At 41.8% G+C, this 18,159-nt stretch overlaps 1 protein-coding gene across 1 annotated transcript in view; it reads left to right on the top strand.

Moving 5' to 3' along the window:
• Nucleotides 1-18,159, top strand: part of necab2 (N-terminal EF-hand calcium binding protein 2) — a 136,070-nt gene that overhangs the window by 35,344 nt on the left and 82,567 nt on the right. The window contains exons 3-5 of the mRNA XM_030731195.1: nt 8,626-8,734; nt 13,477-13,502; nt 13,774-13,871. Coding sequence (XP_030587055.1) covers nt 8,626-8,734; nt 13,477-13,502; nt 13,774-13,871 — 233 coding nt within the window. The remainder of the gene's footprint in view (nt 1-8,625; nt 8,735-13,476; nt 13,503-13,773; nt 13,872-18,159) is intronic.

Below are 18,159 nucleotides of genomic sequence, written 5' to 3' on the forward strand. Positions count from 1 at the left end.
GAATGTCCAACCTCAACCCCTCCCGGTGGTCCAGAAGACATGGCCTCCCTTGGCGCTATTCAAACAGAGGTGCCACTTGCTTTATTACTCCAGAGCAGGGAATGGTTCCTCTCTCTCAGTGAGGGCAGAAGGCTTTGAAACCAAGATTTGAACAGAACTTCCATGGGGGCCGAATTATTGCTGAAAATGGTCTGTGTTACTGTTACTGCAGTGCTTACTTTGAAACACTCATTAAAGAATGAACTTTAGCTTTGGTTGTATAATTTATTTTTATAAGACGTTGGTTGAAAAGACGCACAGTCAGACTTTTTTTCATAATAGACTAAAGATAAATGAAGCGTAAGTTTGTGTCTGAAATAAGTAGCATTGCATAGGCACTCCCTCCCCTCACCCTGAGCCTGGTTCTGCTGGAGGTTTCTTCCTGTTAAAAGGGAGTTTTTCCTTCCAACTGTCACCAAGTGTTTACTCATAGGGGGTCGTTTTGATTGTTGGGTCTTCTCTGTAATTATTGGATCATCTTTACGTGGCCTTACACTGTAAAGCGCCTCGAAGTAACTGTTAAGCTCCCCCAAAACTCTACCCCAAGGAGTGTACCTGGTACAGTCCTTCAGAAGGGCTCGTTGTAAACTCCTTTCACAATTCACACACAGACGTACGTTATTTTTAGACTGGATTGGAGAAATGGCTGCATCTGATCATTTCTGATCCAACACAAACACTTGCTTTCTGCTGTGACTGCTCATCCACTTCTCCCTTCTCCTTTCTGGTTTTTTCATCACTGCCATTCAGAATATCTGCCCCCTCTTACTGATAATCTGCCAATATGAAACCGCTGGGGTTAAAGTGCCTGAGAGCAGGTTGTAGCGGTGCATACGTAGGGAGAAGGATCACCTGGAAATAAGTCACAGATAATTTGTTTTTTGAACTCCAGTAGATTTTTCTTTGTATCCAGGCTGTGCTGCTCTTTGTGGATTTAGCCAGCTGAATTCAATAAGATATAAGCAGATGTTACATGAGCTGAGAATATCACACATCTGTCCCTGGGAAATACAGCAGCTGTATTTAGCTAGCAGACACATTTTGTGGCAAACTGCACAGAAACTCTGTGTGTTGGCTCATATCTGTTGAGTTCTTTGAAAAGCTGCATTTTTAATTACCTGCCACTTAAGAAGTTTGAACAAACAAAGATTAAAAAAAAATGTTAGGCGTCTCCGTTCATGCTCACTCCTCTTCTGTAGCGCTAGCTAGATTCTGAACCGCAACTTTATTTACATGTGCACAGTGAATGCATCACGGGGACAAGAAGGAAAAGCCAATGTGTTGAGGTTATTATTTTCTTATTACTGAGCAAGTATCTCCATGCCATCACAGGAAGCAACACCAGGCTGCAGTACACGAAAGAAATTAGCTAATTTGACAGTAATTCATTCGCTGTTCCAGATCCTTCTGGCCCACTTTATCCCCTGCAGTAAAACTTACAATCAAATATTTAAAAAACCCACACAGGTGCAGGAAGAACATACAAACACCACACAGAGGCCATTAAATAGCAACATAATTAGATAATTAAAAAATTTAAGGTGTGTTCAATTTTGTGTTTTTTTTTTTTGTTTTGTTTTTTTTAGCCCGAGTCTTTCAATTCATGCCCCTGTCACTCCCCATTCAAATAAATAGAAGTTGCATTTTATCTTTCTTTTTTCATTGTTTTGCCAGTGGCCTTAATAGAATTTCGCATTTTAAGGTCCTAATATCAAATCAGAATTTAATGCAGTCTCAAAAATATGAAGGTAAATGTAAAGTGATCAGAGTGGCAGTGACAGCTGCAATTTTATCAAGACTTTTAATTCTCGTTGGTTGCTCTGCAATCAAATGAATTGGATCACTCTTCTAATAAAGGTCCAGTGCTGTGTTTACAAAGGAGACAAATTCTGATTTAATCTTGCGTGATTGCGCTGCTGTGAGACAGCCTGGAAATGACGGCATTCGCAGATGGCATTTTCACCACCTGTAATTTGTGACTCCGTGGATGTTATGTAGATTTGCATTTTTCCATGTTTGGCTGAACAGAGAGGGCTTTAGTTGCACCATTTCCTTTGTGGTATTTTCAAAATGAAGAGGTCTGATGAAAGAAGTGGTTTTTAAATGCCACCCTGTTTATGTACCCTCATCAGGGCCACACTGATGCCCCAGCAGCTTTATAAGAAATGAACATGGGTTTACATCACAACTGTTGAGTACTAATTCCTATTATATAGTCACTGACAAACAGATTTGAAAAAACAGAAACTTTTCCAATGAATACACTTCAGTGCTGCTAAAAAAAAAGCAGCAAATTGGTTAACAATAGTGAGTAAATATGGACAAATATGGAATTAGCTGTTTACAAACAAGGTACAACTAGCAGTGAAGTGCTTTGATGACTACCCTTACACCATAGCACAGGATGAGGATATGAATTGGATGATTTAAGGAATATAATCAAGAATATAATCAGAATGTACACTGAGATAAAATGAAGTGGAATAATTAACAAAATGTAGCCAAAATCTAATATAAAATGTAAAAAAATATATACATTAGAATGTAACAAATATTTACACTGTGCGTGTGCATGTGTCCGATTGAGATTTCCATAATTCAAGTGTTAAAGTGGTACAGGTCATCATTTTTGTGCAAATTAGAACCACCGTGCAGCAAAGCAAATAGGAATATAATTTAGCCAAGGAAGCATGACGAATAACCATCTTTTCTGTTGTTTTTTTAATTCAAAATTTGTGTAGATTTGTGTACTCTATTTTATAATGTCTCTGGCTTAGGCCCTTGGGCCTGACTAAGGCTTCATTGGTGTTGATGAAGCCTACGTTGTGAAATGAATTCCCAGATACTTGGAGGATTTAATAACTTTCATATCACTCCCACTGATGCTGACCTGCAACTAAGGCATCCATCCTGATCCTCAAGTCCGCCTTGATCTCCTCTGTCTTGGGCACATTCATCTGTAGCTTCCCCTACACCACTTCAAAAAGATTCACCAGGCCACCAGTAGTCATCCTCTGAGAGGCAACCCCCCGACACACACACACGCACACACACACACACACACACCCCTCTAAGAAATTCTGTAGATGACAGAATAAGAAGTTGGACTTGAACTCTGAAGTGTAGAAGGTGAACAGGAAAGGAGATAGCACAGTCCCCCGATATTACTCACCAGAGATACTGTAGTAGACAACACTCCGTAGCCTCATAAACTGTGATTCATAATATGTAGACTTACAGTATAGGGGGGCAGCTACTTGCATATCCATCAGTGGTTTAAACAAATGGGAAAAAAGGGGGGGGTTTGCTGCATGTATATTATTACAGGCTCTACAGTGCCTAATTAATGTAGGCCTTTAATCATTCAGGACTGTGAGACTTCCCTTTCCGTCCATCCATCCATCCTCTTCTGCTTATCCTTTTCAGGGTTGTCATAGGTGCGAGAAGCAGATCACACATATTATTTAACATTTAATTTTTTTCCCATTTGTTCTTCTCCTTCCACCTGTGCAAGATGCACTGGGTGCCAAAATATCACTTTAAAAAGTACCACTTGGCACCTGTTCCCTCATTTACATTTGTTTGTGTGTACTATTAGAAACTTCTCACTAAAAGTTGGGCTCACCTAAACATAAAGCCGCCCACTGCAGCTCAGACAATGTTTGCCGAGTTCCCTTGAGTGCTGTTCTCATGTCGTTTGAAGCCTTTTTTAAAAATAATTTTGTACTAACACAGCATCCTATATTGCTAATGTACGGGACCTTGGCGCAGCATAATTAAATTATAGAAATCTCACTCCCAAACACATCTGCGGAGCTTGAATAATGTGCTGTGCGCCTCATCAGAGCTGCAGAGATCTTAGGTAGAGAACCTCTACCTAACCTCTCTGCCTTTTATTTCTCTTTTTATTTGTTTTGCATGCATGTTTATGTATTCAGATATTTGACCATGTGTTGTCTGAAAGCCTTGCATTGCATTTAATTGGTGAAACAAGTTTCTAGATCCTGTATTTGAGTAATGGCACCAGCACAGCAAGAATACGAATACAGCCTTAGTGGATGTAGTTGAGGTAGAACTTCTTTGAACTTGTGCTTAGGTGGTTCAGCTTATAACAACTCATATTAATGTATAAACTGATTACACTGTATGTTTTGTATACTACATTAATCCCTAAAGTTACTAGGAAGATGTAACATATTCCCAGACAACCAAATAGGAATGTCCCGTGTATGTGTTAGAAGTTCTGTTCATGAACATCACCTGATGACATGAAAGTTTTCATGCCACAAAAGTCCTCTTGAGACATTAAGACAATATTGCTAAGAACATTATTGTAATGTCCCTGATGATCCCAAACACACTGTCAATGCAGTAAACGCATACCTGGATAGAAACATACACAGTGGAGCTCTGTCAGTCATGGATTGGCCTCCACAGAGTCCAGACCTCAACATTACTGAAGCAGTGTGGGATCATCTTAGCACAGAATAGAACAAAAGGCAGCAACATCCAAAGAAGAGCTCTGAAAGTCCTTCAAGAAGCTAAAGGCTACCCAAAAAAAAGTTTGCATTAAAGACTTAAGGCTGTGTTGAAGAATAAATAAAAGGTCGTCCTTTTTGCTTATATAACTGTATTTCCATGCATGTTTGTACATGTTTCAATAAATCACTGCACCTATTTCCAAGCAAAACAAAGAAAGGTAGTTCAAGACTTTTACACAGTACTGTGACCTAATATAAACTAAACAACTCCAAGCTACAGAGAAAATTAGCTATTTTGCAGCTGATGCACTTTATTAAGGACTCTATAAAGATGCCAGACATTTATTTCTGTGGCCTGGCTCTTCCTTTAATAAAAATAAATGTGTAACAGGGAATTTTAAGAGCATATTCATGCTGTGTGTGTGTGTGTGTGTGTGTGTGTGTGTGTGTGTGTGTGTGTGTGTGTGTGTGTGTGTGTGTGTGTGTGTGTGTGTGTGTGTGTGTTTGCTGCAGACACAAGTGGAAACAACAGAATTTGTTTCACATTCAAGAGTTACTCCAGCCTCAGTTTCTCAGTTGTGCCTGCCCTGCACCTCGTCTCCTCCCTGCTGTTTTAGAATACTTTTCTGAGTCTGGGTAATTTCCTTTGCATCAGGATGATTTCCCTCTGTTGACCATTTTAGGAACATAAAATAAAGGCAATTTCAACAAATTGTGCCAATCTGCAGTTGAGACAGGATGCTGTTGGCTGTTGCATCAACCTGTCTGCTGCTGACTGGCTGTGTTTTGGAGGCGAGTGGATGTCAGGACTGTTGTACATTATTTATAGTGGCGTTTGCAGGGTGAACTGCAGCATCGGGACTCAGCAGAAATGATCCATAGATGCTGTTTAGTAGCGGACTGTGGTGCTTGAATTTCCTATTAGGGGAATACAAAAAATTAAACTCAAAGGAGACCAAGGGAGCGGTTACACATGTGAGAGATTATTGTGACAAAAATGGCACGTTTGAGTATGTGACAGTGGATACAGTGTAAGCCAGGAATCAGAGAAGCTGTAGGCCTTTTTGTTAGATGTGTAATTTGGGAGTATTTCATGCTTTTGAAAATAGGGTTAGCATACTATCTGCTTTGCTTGAGCAGTGTCTTACTGGAGAATTCCTAAGTGGGCTAGCTGGCTGTAAATTGGGTCACTGCTGAATTAAACACCAGTGCTTTCTGTGCTGCTTCACTGCTGCACCAGAGAAGGCCAGGTTAGAAATAGTCATGACCACAGAGTCTAAATTCACAGCTGAGCCCTGGTGGACAGGGACAGTGGGAATATGAACACAAGAAGTGGCATTTCAGAAGTCCACCTCAAACAAACACGCCTTCTGTCGTGGAAAGGTTATGCCAAGCATCACCAAAAGAAAGCTATTTGCGAAGGCGTTTCTGACTCAGAATTATTGTGTGCAGCAGAAATCGACATGGAAAAACATCTGAGAGACAGAGGCTACTTTGTTGCTCTAACAAGGAGGAGGGGAAAAAGAGAGAGCTAAAAGATATGGAGAGGCTTAATGGGGAGAAAAATATAGAGTGAGGAGGAAAGGAGGCATGAGATGAGCTGAAAAGTTGTTGTGGAGTTCCTGAAAGTTTTTGACAGTTTCAATCTTACCGGAGTTTGACCACCAAAGACTTCAAATGGTTCTCAAAACAGTCTAACACTGATGATTGTGCTGGAGTGGAAACAAAACAGAAAGCAGCAGCAGCAGAAGAATGGAAGAGGGAATAAAAAATAGATGCATCTTGATTTTAATAAGGAATTCATAAACACATACTTCCCTAATCCTGAAACTGAGAAATGGCAGAGGGGATAGATGAGGCAGACCTGAGAGCAGTGCATTTGAATTCAGCCCTTTGCAAGGAAGCAGTCCTCCTGTCCCTGAGCTTTCCCAGTACTCCGCAGTGGTCCCGTGGCTCAACTTGCTGTATCCAGTCAGCCACACTCAAGGACAAACACACTCAGAGGGCAAGGAAATTAATATTTGATATAGCTATGCATCATGTGGTGAGACAGTCAGTCGGGAATACAGTGCTAGCAAGAAAATACAGAATAGAGTCAATGCCATGAATAACCAATTCCTACTGCAGACCCACCACGCAGTCCACCACAGGGACAACAAATTTAAACAGCTGTTTGGAAAAATAATTTCCAGTGTTGTTTTGATACATATGCAGATGCATTGGTAATCCTCAGGCCCTATTGAGTGATGGAGGTTAATATGCAAGAGTCTTAGTCAGTTCGTGGTACACTATGTACTGCAGAAATATTGAATATGAGTTTAATTCCTACATAATAAACACAGGTATCATTAAAGGACCCATAGACCTGATACATGCTATAAGGAAAGAAATTTATAGGCTAAAATGGACCTTGATTTGGTTTAACTCCTTACTTTGCTGCTGCAGACATTCACTCCATGGTGTGCACGTGCACAGTGCAACTGGACTGTAGCAGTCTGTGGCTTGTTTGTAGTTAACAATGCTTTGTCTGTATATAAAAGCTGGAAGGTGGCCATGATAACATCATCCATCAGTTTCTGGACTCTACATTAACATTAGAGTAGAGCAGCTTCTCCTGTATGTGATTAGGTTGGCTTTTGGATGCTTCATAGGTAAGATGTTTTAGGCATTGAGGAAGCCCCAAGGCAGAGGGAGGGTGGACTTATCCATGTTTTCTTTTTCTAGACTTTTTTTTTATTGGATGTTACATAAGAAGGCTAGAAATCGAGTATTGTTGAGTGCTTTGGTTATCAGTACAACCCCAAAAGGCCTTGGGGTTTTGAAACATAATCGCCATTGTGTGCTTACCAAAGTGCAACACAGACAGACAGCAAGGATTCATCTGAAGGTTTTTAGCAGACTGAAGTGCATGCTGGATTGATTTCACAGCACTGGACTGGAGGCGGTGATTGTGCCGAGGATGTGTGAGTGCGCATGTCAGTACTGAAAAGCAAACAGGTGTTAAACTGGCTTTGATTCACAGATTGATAAATGAGTATTGCATTAACAGCATACGAGTAAATATCAAGCAGTAATCACATTTTTAAATGACAGACGTGACTGTTTTTGGCTGCTTTGAGTACAAGTTGCAGATCTGATAAAGAGTTCAAGTGAGGCTGAAGCACTGACTGTTACAGCAGGGAAAAGATAGAGTGAGCGACTGTCTCCAGGTCAGCAGGGGAGACGAGTGGTTTGATTTTGGAGATGCTTGTCAGCTGAACAGAAACCATCTCCACCAGCTTATTGTCACAGAGATAAGCTCTGAGTTCACAGCTGGTGGCTTTTAGCCTCTTCTTTGTGATTTAAGAGTGATGGCAAGACTGAAAACAATGAAAAGTGAAATGTCGGGCTGAGACACTGGCGGTTATCTTTCAGTGTGACCTACACTTTGAATAAGAGCACGGGCCTCTGCGAAGCTGTACAGCTATGAGCTCTTAATGCTAATATGGTTACAGTTACAATATTGCCAAGCTGGGTTTTAGCTTAGGTGGTATACTTGTTTTGTTGTGTTTTGATTAGCAAGCATAAGATGATAACAGTGTTGCCATTATTTATAATTTTGATTGGTCTATCTCTACTACAATGAAGTAAATCTCTTTGGGGGGGTTTTTTAGTGAAAATGTCAAAGAACTCACTAAAATCAGGATAAATTTGCCCCTGCAGGTGGTTATTGTCAAATTTCCAGTCATATAAAAAGTGCGCACACACACACACACACACACCACATCAGTGGAGTGTGTCTTCACTAAAATGTAATACGTATAACTTGGACATATTTAAAATCTCCAGATGCCATCAGGAACAAATGCTGGTTATAAAAGAGATTAGGTGGGATGAAGATATTATTATGCAGTATTATAGTTCAGAGCTGTAGCAGGTTTCAATAATGACCTGTGATGTCACTTTATCTCCTTTCATCCTCTTTAGAAGCAGCAGACAGGCTGAGGTTTACATGGTTATTTCACGTGACAGGTCCTTGTAATATTGTTTAATACGTGCTTCTTTTTTTTTTTTTAAATTACAAATAAATGTCCTCAGAGCTTTGATGGTGTCATACTTCCTGCAGATGATGGGAAGCTGTCTCTGGATGAATTCCAAGCGTTCTTCTCTGACGGCACGCTGAATGAAGAGGAGCTGGAGAAGTTATTTCACACCATCGACTCTGACAACACCAGGTCAGCATCATTACTGCACGTTTGTCCGTGTGTGTGTGTGTTTGCACGCAGCATATCTCATGCATGCATGAGCGCATGAAATAAAAATGAATACAGTAAATTTACACGTGTGTGCGTGTTTGCGTGCACACTGTGCCGTGTTTTGTTTGATCCCACTGCACCATCAATTATGAAAGTGAGAGCACATGCTACTGCTTTCCTGCTGCACCACATCAGTTCTGCTTTTTCTGACTGTGTGTGTGTGTGCGCGTGCACGCATATGTGTGTGTGTGAGTGTGTATGCTGAGGTAGGATGTATATGATTTACCCTGCAGTGAGGAAATGTCACATCCACCTCTGAAAGCTCTTTTTATGGAGAACCTTTTGCACCAAAGCCCTTTACATCAAGTGACACTTTTAAATATAAAAATGCCAAAATAATAAAAGAGAAAAAGAAACAGGAACAGACATAAAGGGGAAAAAGCGAGTGAGGAAAATGATGAAAGAAGCATAGAAACTGAGGAAAGTCATTGTTACCAGTTTTCACATCTTTCCCTTTCTCTTCCTCTCTCTCCTCCTCTTAACCCTCCAAGCATTAACCTCCTTACAGCCAATCCCAGGACATTTTATTTTGATTCTCACCAAATCAATTTATTGACCCTTTATAATTAGCCAGTCAGCTCAGGAGAAGTATGCTGACACAGTGGGATGTGAGTAATCAGAAGTCCAACTCTCTTCAATTACACAACCACCCAATCCTGCAGGCCCTCAAATAAAATGAAACCAGGCAGAACAAGAGCTGACCTTTATTGCTGTTGTAGAATTGAATTAGGTTTAATATATAAATCCTCCTCCCAGCTCCCAACATGAGTGCAATAAGTGGACCAACAGCCCACCATCTCTGTGACGTCAGTGAGCTCGGAGATCGTTTTGCTTTATAAATCTTAGTTGCTGCATTGGATGCAGTCAGAAAATGCTCCACTCATTAGGTTTAAGTAGATTTGATGTTGCATGCCAGTCCTTAAGATTATCACGCGACAGCCGACAGGGTTATTGATTGGTCCGAATAAAAGCAGAAACTCTGTAAGCTTTTCCTGTGAGAAGCAAGAAGTTGATGGATGCAGAGACTGAGCGTTGTCCTGCTGCCGGCCGTTCATCTCCCTCTGTCACTCTTTGGTCTCCTCCCATTTCTCTTCAGCTTTCATTCCTATCAGGCCATTTTCTGAGGTTTCTGTCATGCTCTTCAAGCTTTCATCCTTCTATCACTCAACCCATCGACACTCTCCCTCTTTATCGTCTATCCATCTGTCACTCATTGCCGCCTTCTGCACTTTCAGGCTTCAAATATCCCCTGCAAGCATCAGTCAGTTTGACTTTTTCTCCATGAACTGACTTTGGTCTGTGGATGAGGCAGAACAAGAACTCCTCTGGTCTTTATTTAGAACATAACTGGACTCACCTGCAAATCTGAGTAATTTAGTAGTTTAGTTTGTTCCAAAGCACCTGCAGAACGAATCACTGGAGTCACACAAATATTTGTCTGTCTTTACACACATACAATACAGTTTCATCATCACACGGTGCGAGGGTCCCTGCAGATATCCTAACAGTTTTTTTTTTTTTATGCACCAACTGCACATGCGCCCCAGGCAGTGAACTTCAATCAGACTTCAAAGAAGTAAAACAGGAACGAATACTCTGCTGTCGCGTCTCCAGACTATAATCAGGCCTTTCATATTTTGGGCACCATTATGCTGTTTTTTTTTTTTTTGTGGATTGTTTGTTTTTTGGTGACATATTTGGACAAGAGTAAGTGGAGTCTTAAATTATCAGCTATCACTACCAAGCGTGGTGAGTACTTCTGCTAATTAGTGTAGTAACAGAATTATGAAGATAAGATAAGATAGATAAGATAGTGTTTATTTGTCACATGCACAGTTATACACAGTACAATGCACAGTGAAATGTATTTTGTACCTGCAACCATATATACACACACATATAAATAAGAAGAATAAAAATTTAAAAAAAGTAATTCACACTATACACTATACTCTATATACTATACACTATACACACTTTTTAAATTATAATATTTACATTGTGCAATAATGGTCCAGTTAGGGCTCAGAGTTGAGCAGACGGATGGCTTGTGGGTAAAAACTCTTCTTCAACCTTTCAGTCTTAGCCCTCAGGCAGCGGTAACGCCGGCCTGATGGGAGCAGGGAGAAGAGAGAGTGTCCGGGGTGGCTGGGCTGTTTTAGGATCTTCATGGCCCTCAGCCTGCACTGCTTGGTGTAAATGTCCTGCAGGTTGGGGAGGGTGGTTCTGATGGTCCGTTCAGCTGAACGAACCACCCTTTTTAGGGCCATGAAGTCCTGCTTGGTGCAGTTTCCCATCCAGGTGGTGATGCTCCCACGCATGATGCTCTCGATGGTGCAGGTGTAAAAGTTCCTGAGCACCTTGAGTGGGAGCTTGAAGTCTCTCAGCCGCCTGAGGAGGTAGAGACGCTGTCTGGCCTTCTTCACAGTGATGTTTATGTGATGAGTCCAGGACAGGTCCTGTGAGATGGTCACTCCCAGGTATTTGAAAGTGTCCACTCTTTCCACCTCAGCACCACTGATGACAAGTGGATGGTAGTCCCTCTGCTGCTTCCTGCTGAAGTCCACGATCAGTTCCTTTGTTTTGCTGACGTTGAGCAGGAGGTGGTTCTCCTGGCACCAGTTCTCCAGGCGGGAGACCTCTCTCCTGTAGGCTGTCTCCTCATTGTGAGAGATTAGTCCCACAACAGCAGTGTCGTCAGCAAACTTGATGATGACGTTGGACTCTGACGTGGCCTCGCAGTCATGGGTGTACAGTGAGTACAGCAGAGGGCTGAGCACACAGCCTTGGGGGGATCCAGTGTTGAGGGTGAGGGAGGATGAGGTGAGGTGACCCACTCGTACCACCTGTGGTCTGCTGGTCAGGAAGCTGTGAACCCACCTGCACAGGGATGGGCCCAGGCCCAGGTCCAGCAGCTTAGAGACCAGCCTGGAGGGAACTATGGTGTTGAATGCTGAGCTGTAATCTACAAACAGCACTCTCACATAGTTCCCCTTACCAGTGTCTATGTGTGAAAGGGTCTTGTGGAGGAGGAAGGATATGGCGTCATCTGTGGATCTGTCTGGCCGGTATGCAAACTGTAGTGGGTCGAGGGTGGTGGGCAGTGAGGAGGTGATGAATGTCTTGATGAGTCTCTCAAAACACTTCATCACCACAGAGGTGAGCGCTATGGGCCTGAAGTCATTGGGGCTGCTGGGGTGTGGTTTCTTTGGGACAGGGACTATGATGGACTTTTTAAAGCAGGTGGGAATCACACACAGTTTCAGTGAGAGGTTGAATATCAGTGTAAACACAGGTGCCAGCTGGTCAGCGCAGGTCTTAAGGACACGTCCACTAATACCGTCTGGTCCAGCCGCTTTCCTGGAACACTGCAATTCACAAACATCTCAGTCTGGATGATTTGTAGCACAAAGCACGCCAGATTTATTCTCATAATGCAATGTGAGCGCATCTTTCATTAGGTGAGTTTTTTTTTCCCTGAAAAACATTTTAATGCAGGTTTCAAACTAGATTACAACAGATTAGATTAGAACACCTCTTAACAAGCTGGTGGAGTGCACCTTTAATATGCACAGCCTCATATCAGCAGTTTTCATTGTTTTCACTTCTTCAGTGGATGCTGTAACATCTAAAAACAAGCCGGCTCTTATTGCTCATAATAAGGTGGAATCTTAAGTACTATGAAACTCATTACTAACTCAATAGGCGGCTGCATCACTTGCAGAGAACGACATAATTATTGGTTTGCATCCTCTTTGAAAGCGCGCCTCACATCTGGAGCTACCGTTTGGATAGTAAACAATCTGTCGCCTTCATTTTAACCAGCCAAAAAAAAGTTGGAACAACTTTATTACACTTAGTACGCCAACGTCCCTAAATTCTGTTTAAGCTGCAAATGCTGTGAGTAAACAACAAAATTCATTTATTGTTGGGTAAAACCAGACTTTTGGTTGCTGCCATTAAAGCCCATCTGTCACGGTGATGGATCAGGATTCATTCTGGCAGAAACTCAGCGCGCAAATGCTTAATAAAATAAAGCAGAGGCTGTTAAATAAGGCTGTCTAACAAGGATCAACATAACGTATGGTCTTTGAAATATTCAAATTGCATTTTTTTACTGTGTTTTTAACACTTCGTTTCTCATTACGTGTGTGGAATTACTGAGCAGTGATTTGTTATTATAATGAAGAGATGCACAGATGGAGTGTTTCTGCCTGTCCCCTCCTCTAGGCCGCAGCTCTCCCGTCATCACTTGCATCTCATCCATCTCTTGGATGGCTCGTCCTTCTTCCTTCATTCCCACCCTTCGTCTATCCCTCTCTCTCCCATCCTACTTCTCCTACTGCGTTCTCCTCTCTCTTCTGGTCAGTCAACCAGCGAAAGTCTCCTTTACACCAGTGAAAAATTCATTGCCAAATGAGTCCCCTCACAGTGAACTGAGCGTGAATGATGGCAGTGGATTGATTCAGACTCCTGCCACAGTCTTGTTAGATCACTCTCTGCCTGCCAAGCTCTTTTTGTATGTGTGACTGCATGCAAAAAAAAAAACTTTCCTCTGTTTCTGATCCGGCTCTTCTCCATTCTTTTCCTTACTTTTTTCCTTTCTTCCTGTCTCCCTTTCTTTTCTTTCCTTCTGCCGCTCCTTTGCTATGCTGTGATAGTAATGTTGACACTAAGGAACTCTGTGGTAAGTAGACTGCTGACACACACACACACACCCCTACCACTGCCCTCATTTCCTCACTTATCTATTATTAAAAAGTACTTCCAAGTTGAAATGCAAAATATTTTTTTAAATATGTGATATTAAATCAGCTACTTTGGGCAAACCATTGCAAATTATTTTATGACTCTACAAGGTGTGTGTGTGTGTGTGTGTGTGTGTGTGTGTGTGTGTGTGTGTGTGTGTGTGTGTGTTTCTGTGTCTGTGTGTCTCTGTGTGTGTGTGTGTAAAACAGACTACTTTGCCAAGCACATGGGAGATTATGAGGGAGTTCTGGCTTCTCTGGAAACGCTCAACCTTTCCATCCTCAAAGCAATGGACTTCACCAAAAGGGTAAGAGAGAGGTGTGTGTGTGTGTGTGTGTGTGTGTGTGTGTGTGTGTGTGTGTGTGTGTGTGTGTGTGTGTGTGTGTGTGTGTGTGTGTGTGTGTGTGTGTGTGAGAGCGCAACTTGAACTGACACCACTTTTTTACACCAGAAATGCATTTAATGTTTTCTAAATGCTCACATGTGTATGTTTAAAATAAGTTGGTGTGACTCCTGTAAATCACAATCATGCATCATTAAACGTGTTAACGTGCTTCCAACCCAGCCTCATCTTACATCACTGCCAAGCAGTTTGTTCTTGCAATTACAGGATCTGAAACCTGAATGCAGCTGCAGCTTTGTGTTTGGGTTGTGTTGTAGCAGACACACAATGGCTGACAGATATCAGAAGATGAACACACACAAGTCTTCTGTCCCTGACAAACTGATGTGTGTGCTTTTTACATGGGTGTTTGCATAACGTCTAAATATACAGCAGTGCGTATTGAAAGTGATCCTATGAATCAGGGGTATTGAGGTGTGTCTGTGTGTCTGTGTTTGTTGGGTGCTCTCTGTATGCCTTACTGTGTGTGTGTGTGTGTGTGTGTGTGTGTGTGTGTGTGTGTGTGTGTGTGTGTGTGTGTGTGTGTGTGTGTGTTGTGGGGTGTAGCAAAATAATGGTATGTCAAGTTTCTCTCGTACAGAACCACTGGCTTCACAGTCCACCAATTCAGATGGGGTGTGTGTGTGTGTGTGTGTGTGTGTGTGTGTGTGTGTGTGTGTGTGTGTGTGTGTGTGTGTGTGTGTGTGTGTGTGTGGGACAGCTAGAGAACAGTAATGTGCTATCCTAGATTCACCCATACACTATATATAGCAGCTGGTCGAAAGCCACACTCTCATCCATGTCCGTGGGTTCTGCTAGTGTGTGTGTGCAGTAGCGTGTGTTTGTGTGAGTTTATATCTCTATCCACCAGCACTGTCTTTATCTTTCTTTCAGCTGCAGGCCATTCAGCAGCACTCAAACAAATACACACACACACACACACACACACACACACACACACGCTTCCCTTCTTCCCTCAGGCTGGGTTCTCTCTAATGAGCAGCCATTGTTTAATCAATCACTCGAGTCTGTCTCGTGTTCTACCGCTGGATCGCTTGTGTTCACTCTTCTTCTCGACCTCATTCATACCGTCCCCTGCACTGTAATGCATGTACATGCATGCACACACATGCATGCATTCACTCTGTCTATTCTCTCTCTCTGATATCATTAGATTGCCTTTTGCGGGAAGTAAAGCTCCAGCAGTGCTGTGTAGGGAGTTAACCATCTCAGAGAGTCAAGTAGCCAAACTGACGCTCAGATATTGCTGACGGCTTAAATATCGATGGACATTTTCTGTATGGGTGTGTGTGTGTGTGTGTGTGTGTGTATATATATATGTGTACAGACTTTGCTGCAGAGGGAAAAATGGAAATGGCAGACCAAAGTTTTGTTGTTTAAAAGTAATGTGGAGGCTGCAGCTGTCACTCAAACATTTATTTATTTTTGTTGCAGCCCCCTCTGTTTTCTCTGCCTCTTAGTTCACTCTCTTCTTCTCAAAATCTACTTTTCTTTTTTTTTTTTTGTGTCAAACTGATGTGAAGTTGTGTTATTAAATTTAATCTCACTGTGTGAAACAAAGGAGGCAACCAGAAAAAGAGACTTTTCTAGAAGCAGACATGTGGGGCATACAGTTAGAGTTGCATATTAGTGGAAACTGTTCTTTTACTTTGAAAGTTTAATAACAATAGCGCATGCACAGATGAGGAATTGTAGCTATTGTTATACAGAGTATCTTTTATGAGTCAAGAATCCTTTCACTGACATTCAATAACCACTTGAAGTCTGGAACTCATGGGCATTATCATGGGCAAGCTTCTTTCTGAGCCTCCAGGTGCAGCATCAGAACACATATGGCACTTCATAAAATTCAATATGGTCAACATCTCTTATGGCTCTTAAGACATATCAGGCTTTAACACTGTCTGATCTAGTTTGGCATTCATTTCTGTTATGCAGAATTCAGGAGGCGGGGTTGAAAATATAGGTGTATATACAGTTGGGGCTCAAGCGCTTTGAGACCCAGAGCTGTGAACGATTGTCTGCAACTTTACAGGAGTCCAACGTAACTCTGCACAAGTCAAATCTCTCTTCACATCATTCGAGCAACACTTGAAATGCTTCATAACAAGTCGGTTCTTGTTTCAGCAGCAGTTTATCAGGTCCTCAGTAAATGTCTGAGTGCACTGTCTGAGTGCTAATCCGCAAGTAGGGATAAGAGCCTGTGAGTGTGGTAGTAATAGCTGCATACTGTACACTGTACAACTGAAGCCTGTAGAACGAGCTCCAGTCAGCTTCATTTCTTCATTTCCTTCTGCACTCTTTATTTTGTCTCCACCTGTCAACATGTTGACATTAGGCCATATTCAGGTCAAATCCTCCATCCTACAGATATTTTTTTTGATAAATGGGGAGGGGGGGGGCAGAGCCTCCAGACTATGCAGATGTGAGGAGGTGGCGTGGGCAGGGCTAGAAGACAGAGCGTGATATTACTTTGAGCAGAGGGCTGCAGTCTGAGTATTGGCCTTTTAGAGCCCGCTGAGAATTGATTAGCTCTCAATCCAGCTCAATGAATATAGACCCAGAGAAAAAATAAGTGCGGAGGCAGGCTTTGTACTTACCCACCGCATTGTACTTTAAAGCTCTTGTTTGGCACCTAAGGGTGGTTTGCAGTAAGAATAAAATGGATCTCAGCTGATTATTCAGCTGAAATTTATACTCCAGCAGAATTGGCCCTGCTGTGGTGTAAAAGCCTTCCCGGGTCTCTGCAATGTAGCATAGGATAAGTAATATTAGAGTGGAGGCTGCACCTGGAATAAAGTGTGTTACAGTAGCCAGTGCAGGCACTGTGTGTATAATTTCATAGGCCATATTCTTTACACAGGGATATAAATTAAAAGTTTGATATCAGCAGCTGCAAATGACAGCTGGACAGACTGCAGCTGTGTATGTGTGAGACTCGTCCCTCCAATCCCCCTCCCTAAGGGACAAACAATAGATTGATAATTCATGCAGATGTGATATTTCCATTCACCCGTCACATGTAGATCTCATCATCATGACTGTTAATGGAAGCAGTCACTGCTGCCTGTCTTAACAGGCTCACGAGTTTCAGTAAATGAGCTGATCATAAAGTAATTAGCATTGATTTATAAACTCAGGTCACCTCTGACTTCACATCAAATCAGCCCAGGTATTAATTGTAATTTCTCTGCTAATCCACAAAGGAGAAAAGAGCAGTTATTCCAAAGGCATAATTATCTGTAGATGGTGAGATAACTGGAGCAGCTTAACAGATGAATAAACTGTGTGATCTTTTCTGTCTGCTGGCTGTTAATGTTTGTTCCATAACCATTTTAGGGTTAGATATATAAGCTATTTGATGATATATCTAAATATATTAGAAATATAGTTTTTTTTTTTTTTTTTTTTTTGTTTTCAGGCAGTGGGAGCCACTGGGGTTGGGGGGGAGCAATTATTTTGTATTAAATCTGTTCTACACTCTTTTGAACTGCAGCTGATTGAGCTGAGATTAGAATATTGATCACTTACATGTGTAGGCTATTTATCACCAAGAATATTCAATCAATAACATTTATTTCACTTTGATCTGGCAACAGTGATTTGCATGTCTCCTTTATTGGGCTATGGAAGTGTCAGACGTAAAGAGAGTAGCAACTTGTAGTGTTTAAGTCTACGCAGTTTAAAGTGCAGCTGTCACACTGAGAGCACCGAGAGTGCAGCGAGCGCTGAAATAAATATAACTCAAGACAATAATCTTTTGTTTTCCACTCAGCGTGCTTTGATAATCATAAATTCACAAAATTAACAAGTCATCTGCAGCATTACTTCTGTGTGCACCAGTGTTTTGGTAATCTGTGTAGATCTCTATCACCCATTCCTCTGATAATGTCTTTGATTGCAGTAGGCGGAGCTCAATTGATCCATTTTGTGCTGAAGAAGAGTCAAATCACCTTAGACACACCCTTTTTATGTGAGCGCACATGGAGCCAGAAGCAGATAATCTGTGTTAATAACGAAAGTTGATAATAATAATAATTGATAATACCTGGCATTTCTGATGGACGTTTTAGGTTTTGTCAAGACAGCTACTGCAACGAAGGCCTGCTAACGTCTTTAGGAGTTTACCACTCTGGTGTTTTGTAGAGTGTCTGTTAACTGCCAGCATGAGAGCAGTCAGGGGGACTGTCAG

This window comes from Archocentrus centrarchus, chromosome 6 (genome assembly GCF_007364275.1).
Source record: "Archocentrus centrarchus isolate MPI-CPG fArcCen1 chromosome 6, fArcCen1, whole genome shotgun sequence".
Taxonomy (NCBI): domain Eukaryota; kingdom Metazoa; phylum Chordata; class Actinopteri; order Cichliformes; family Cichlidae; genus Archocentrus; species Archocentrus centrarchus.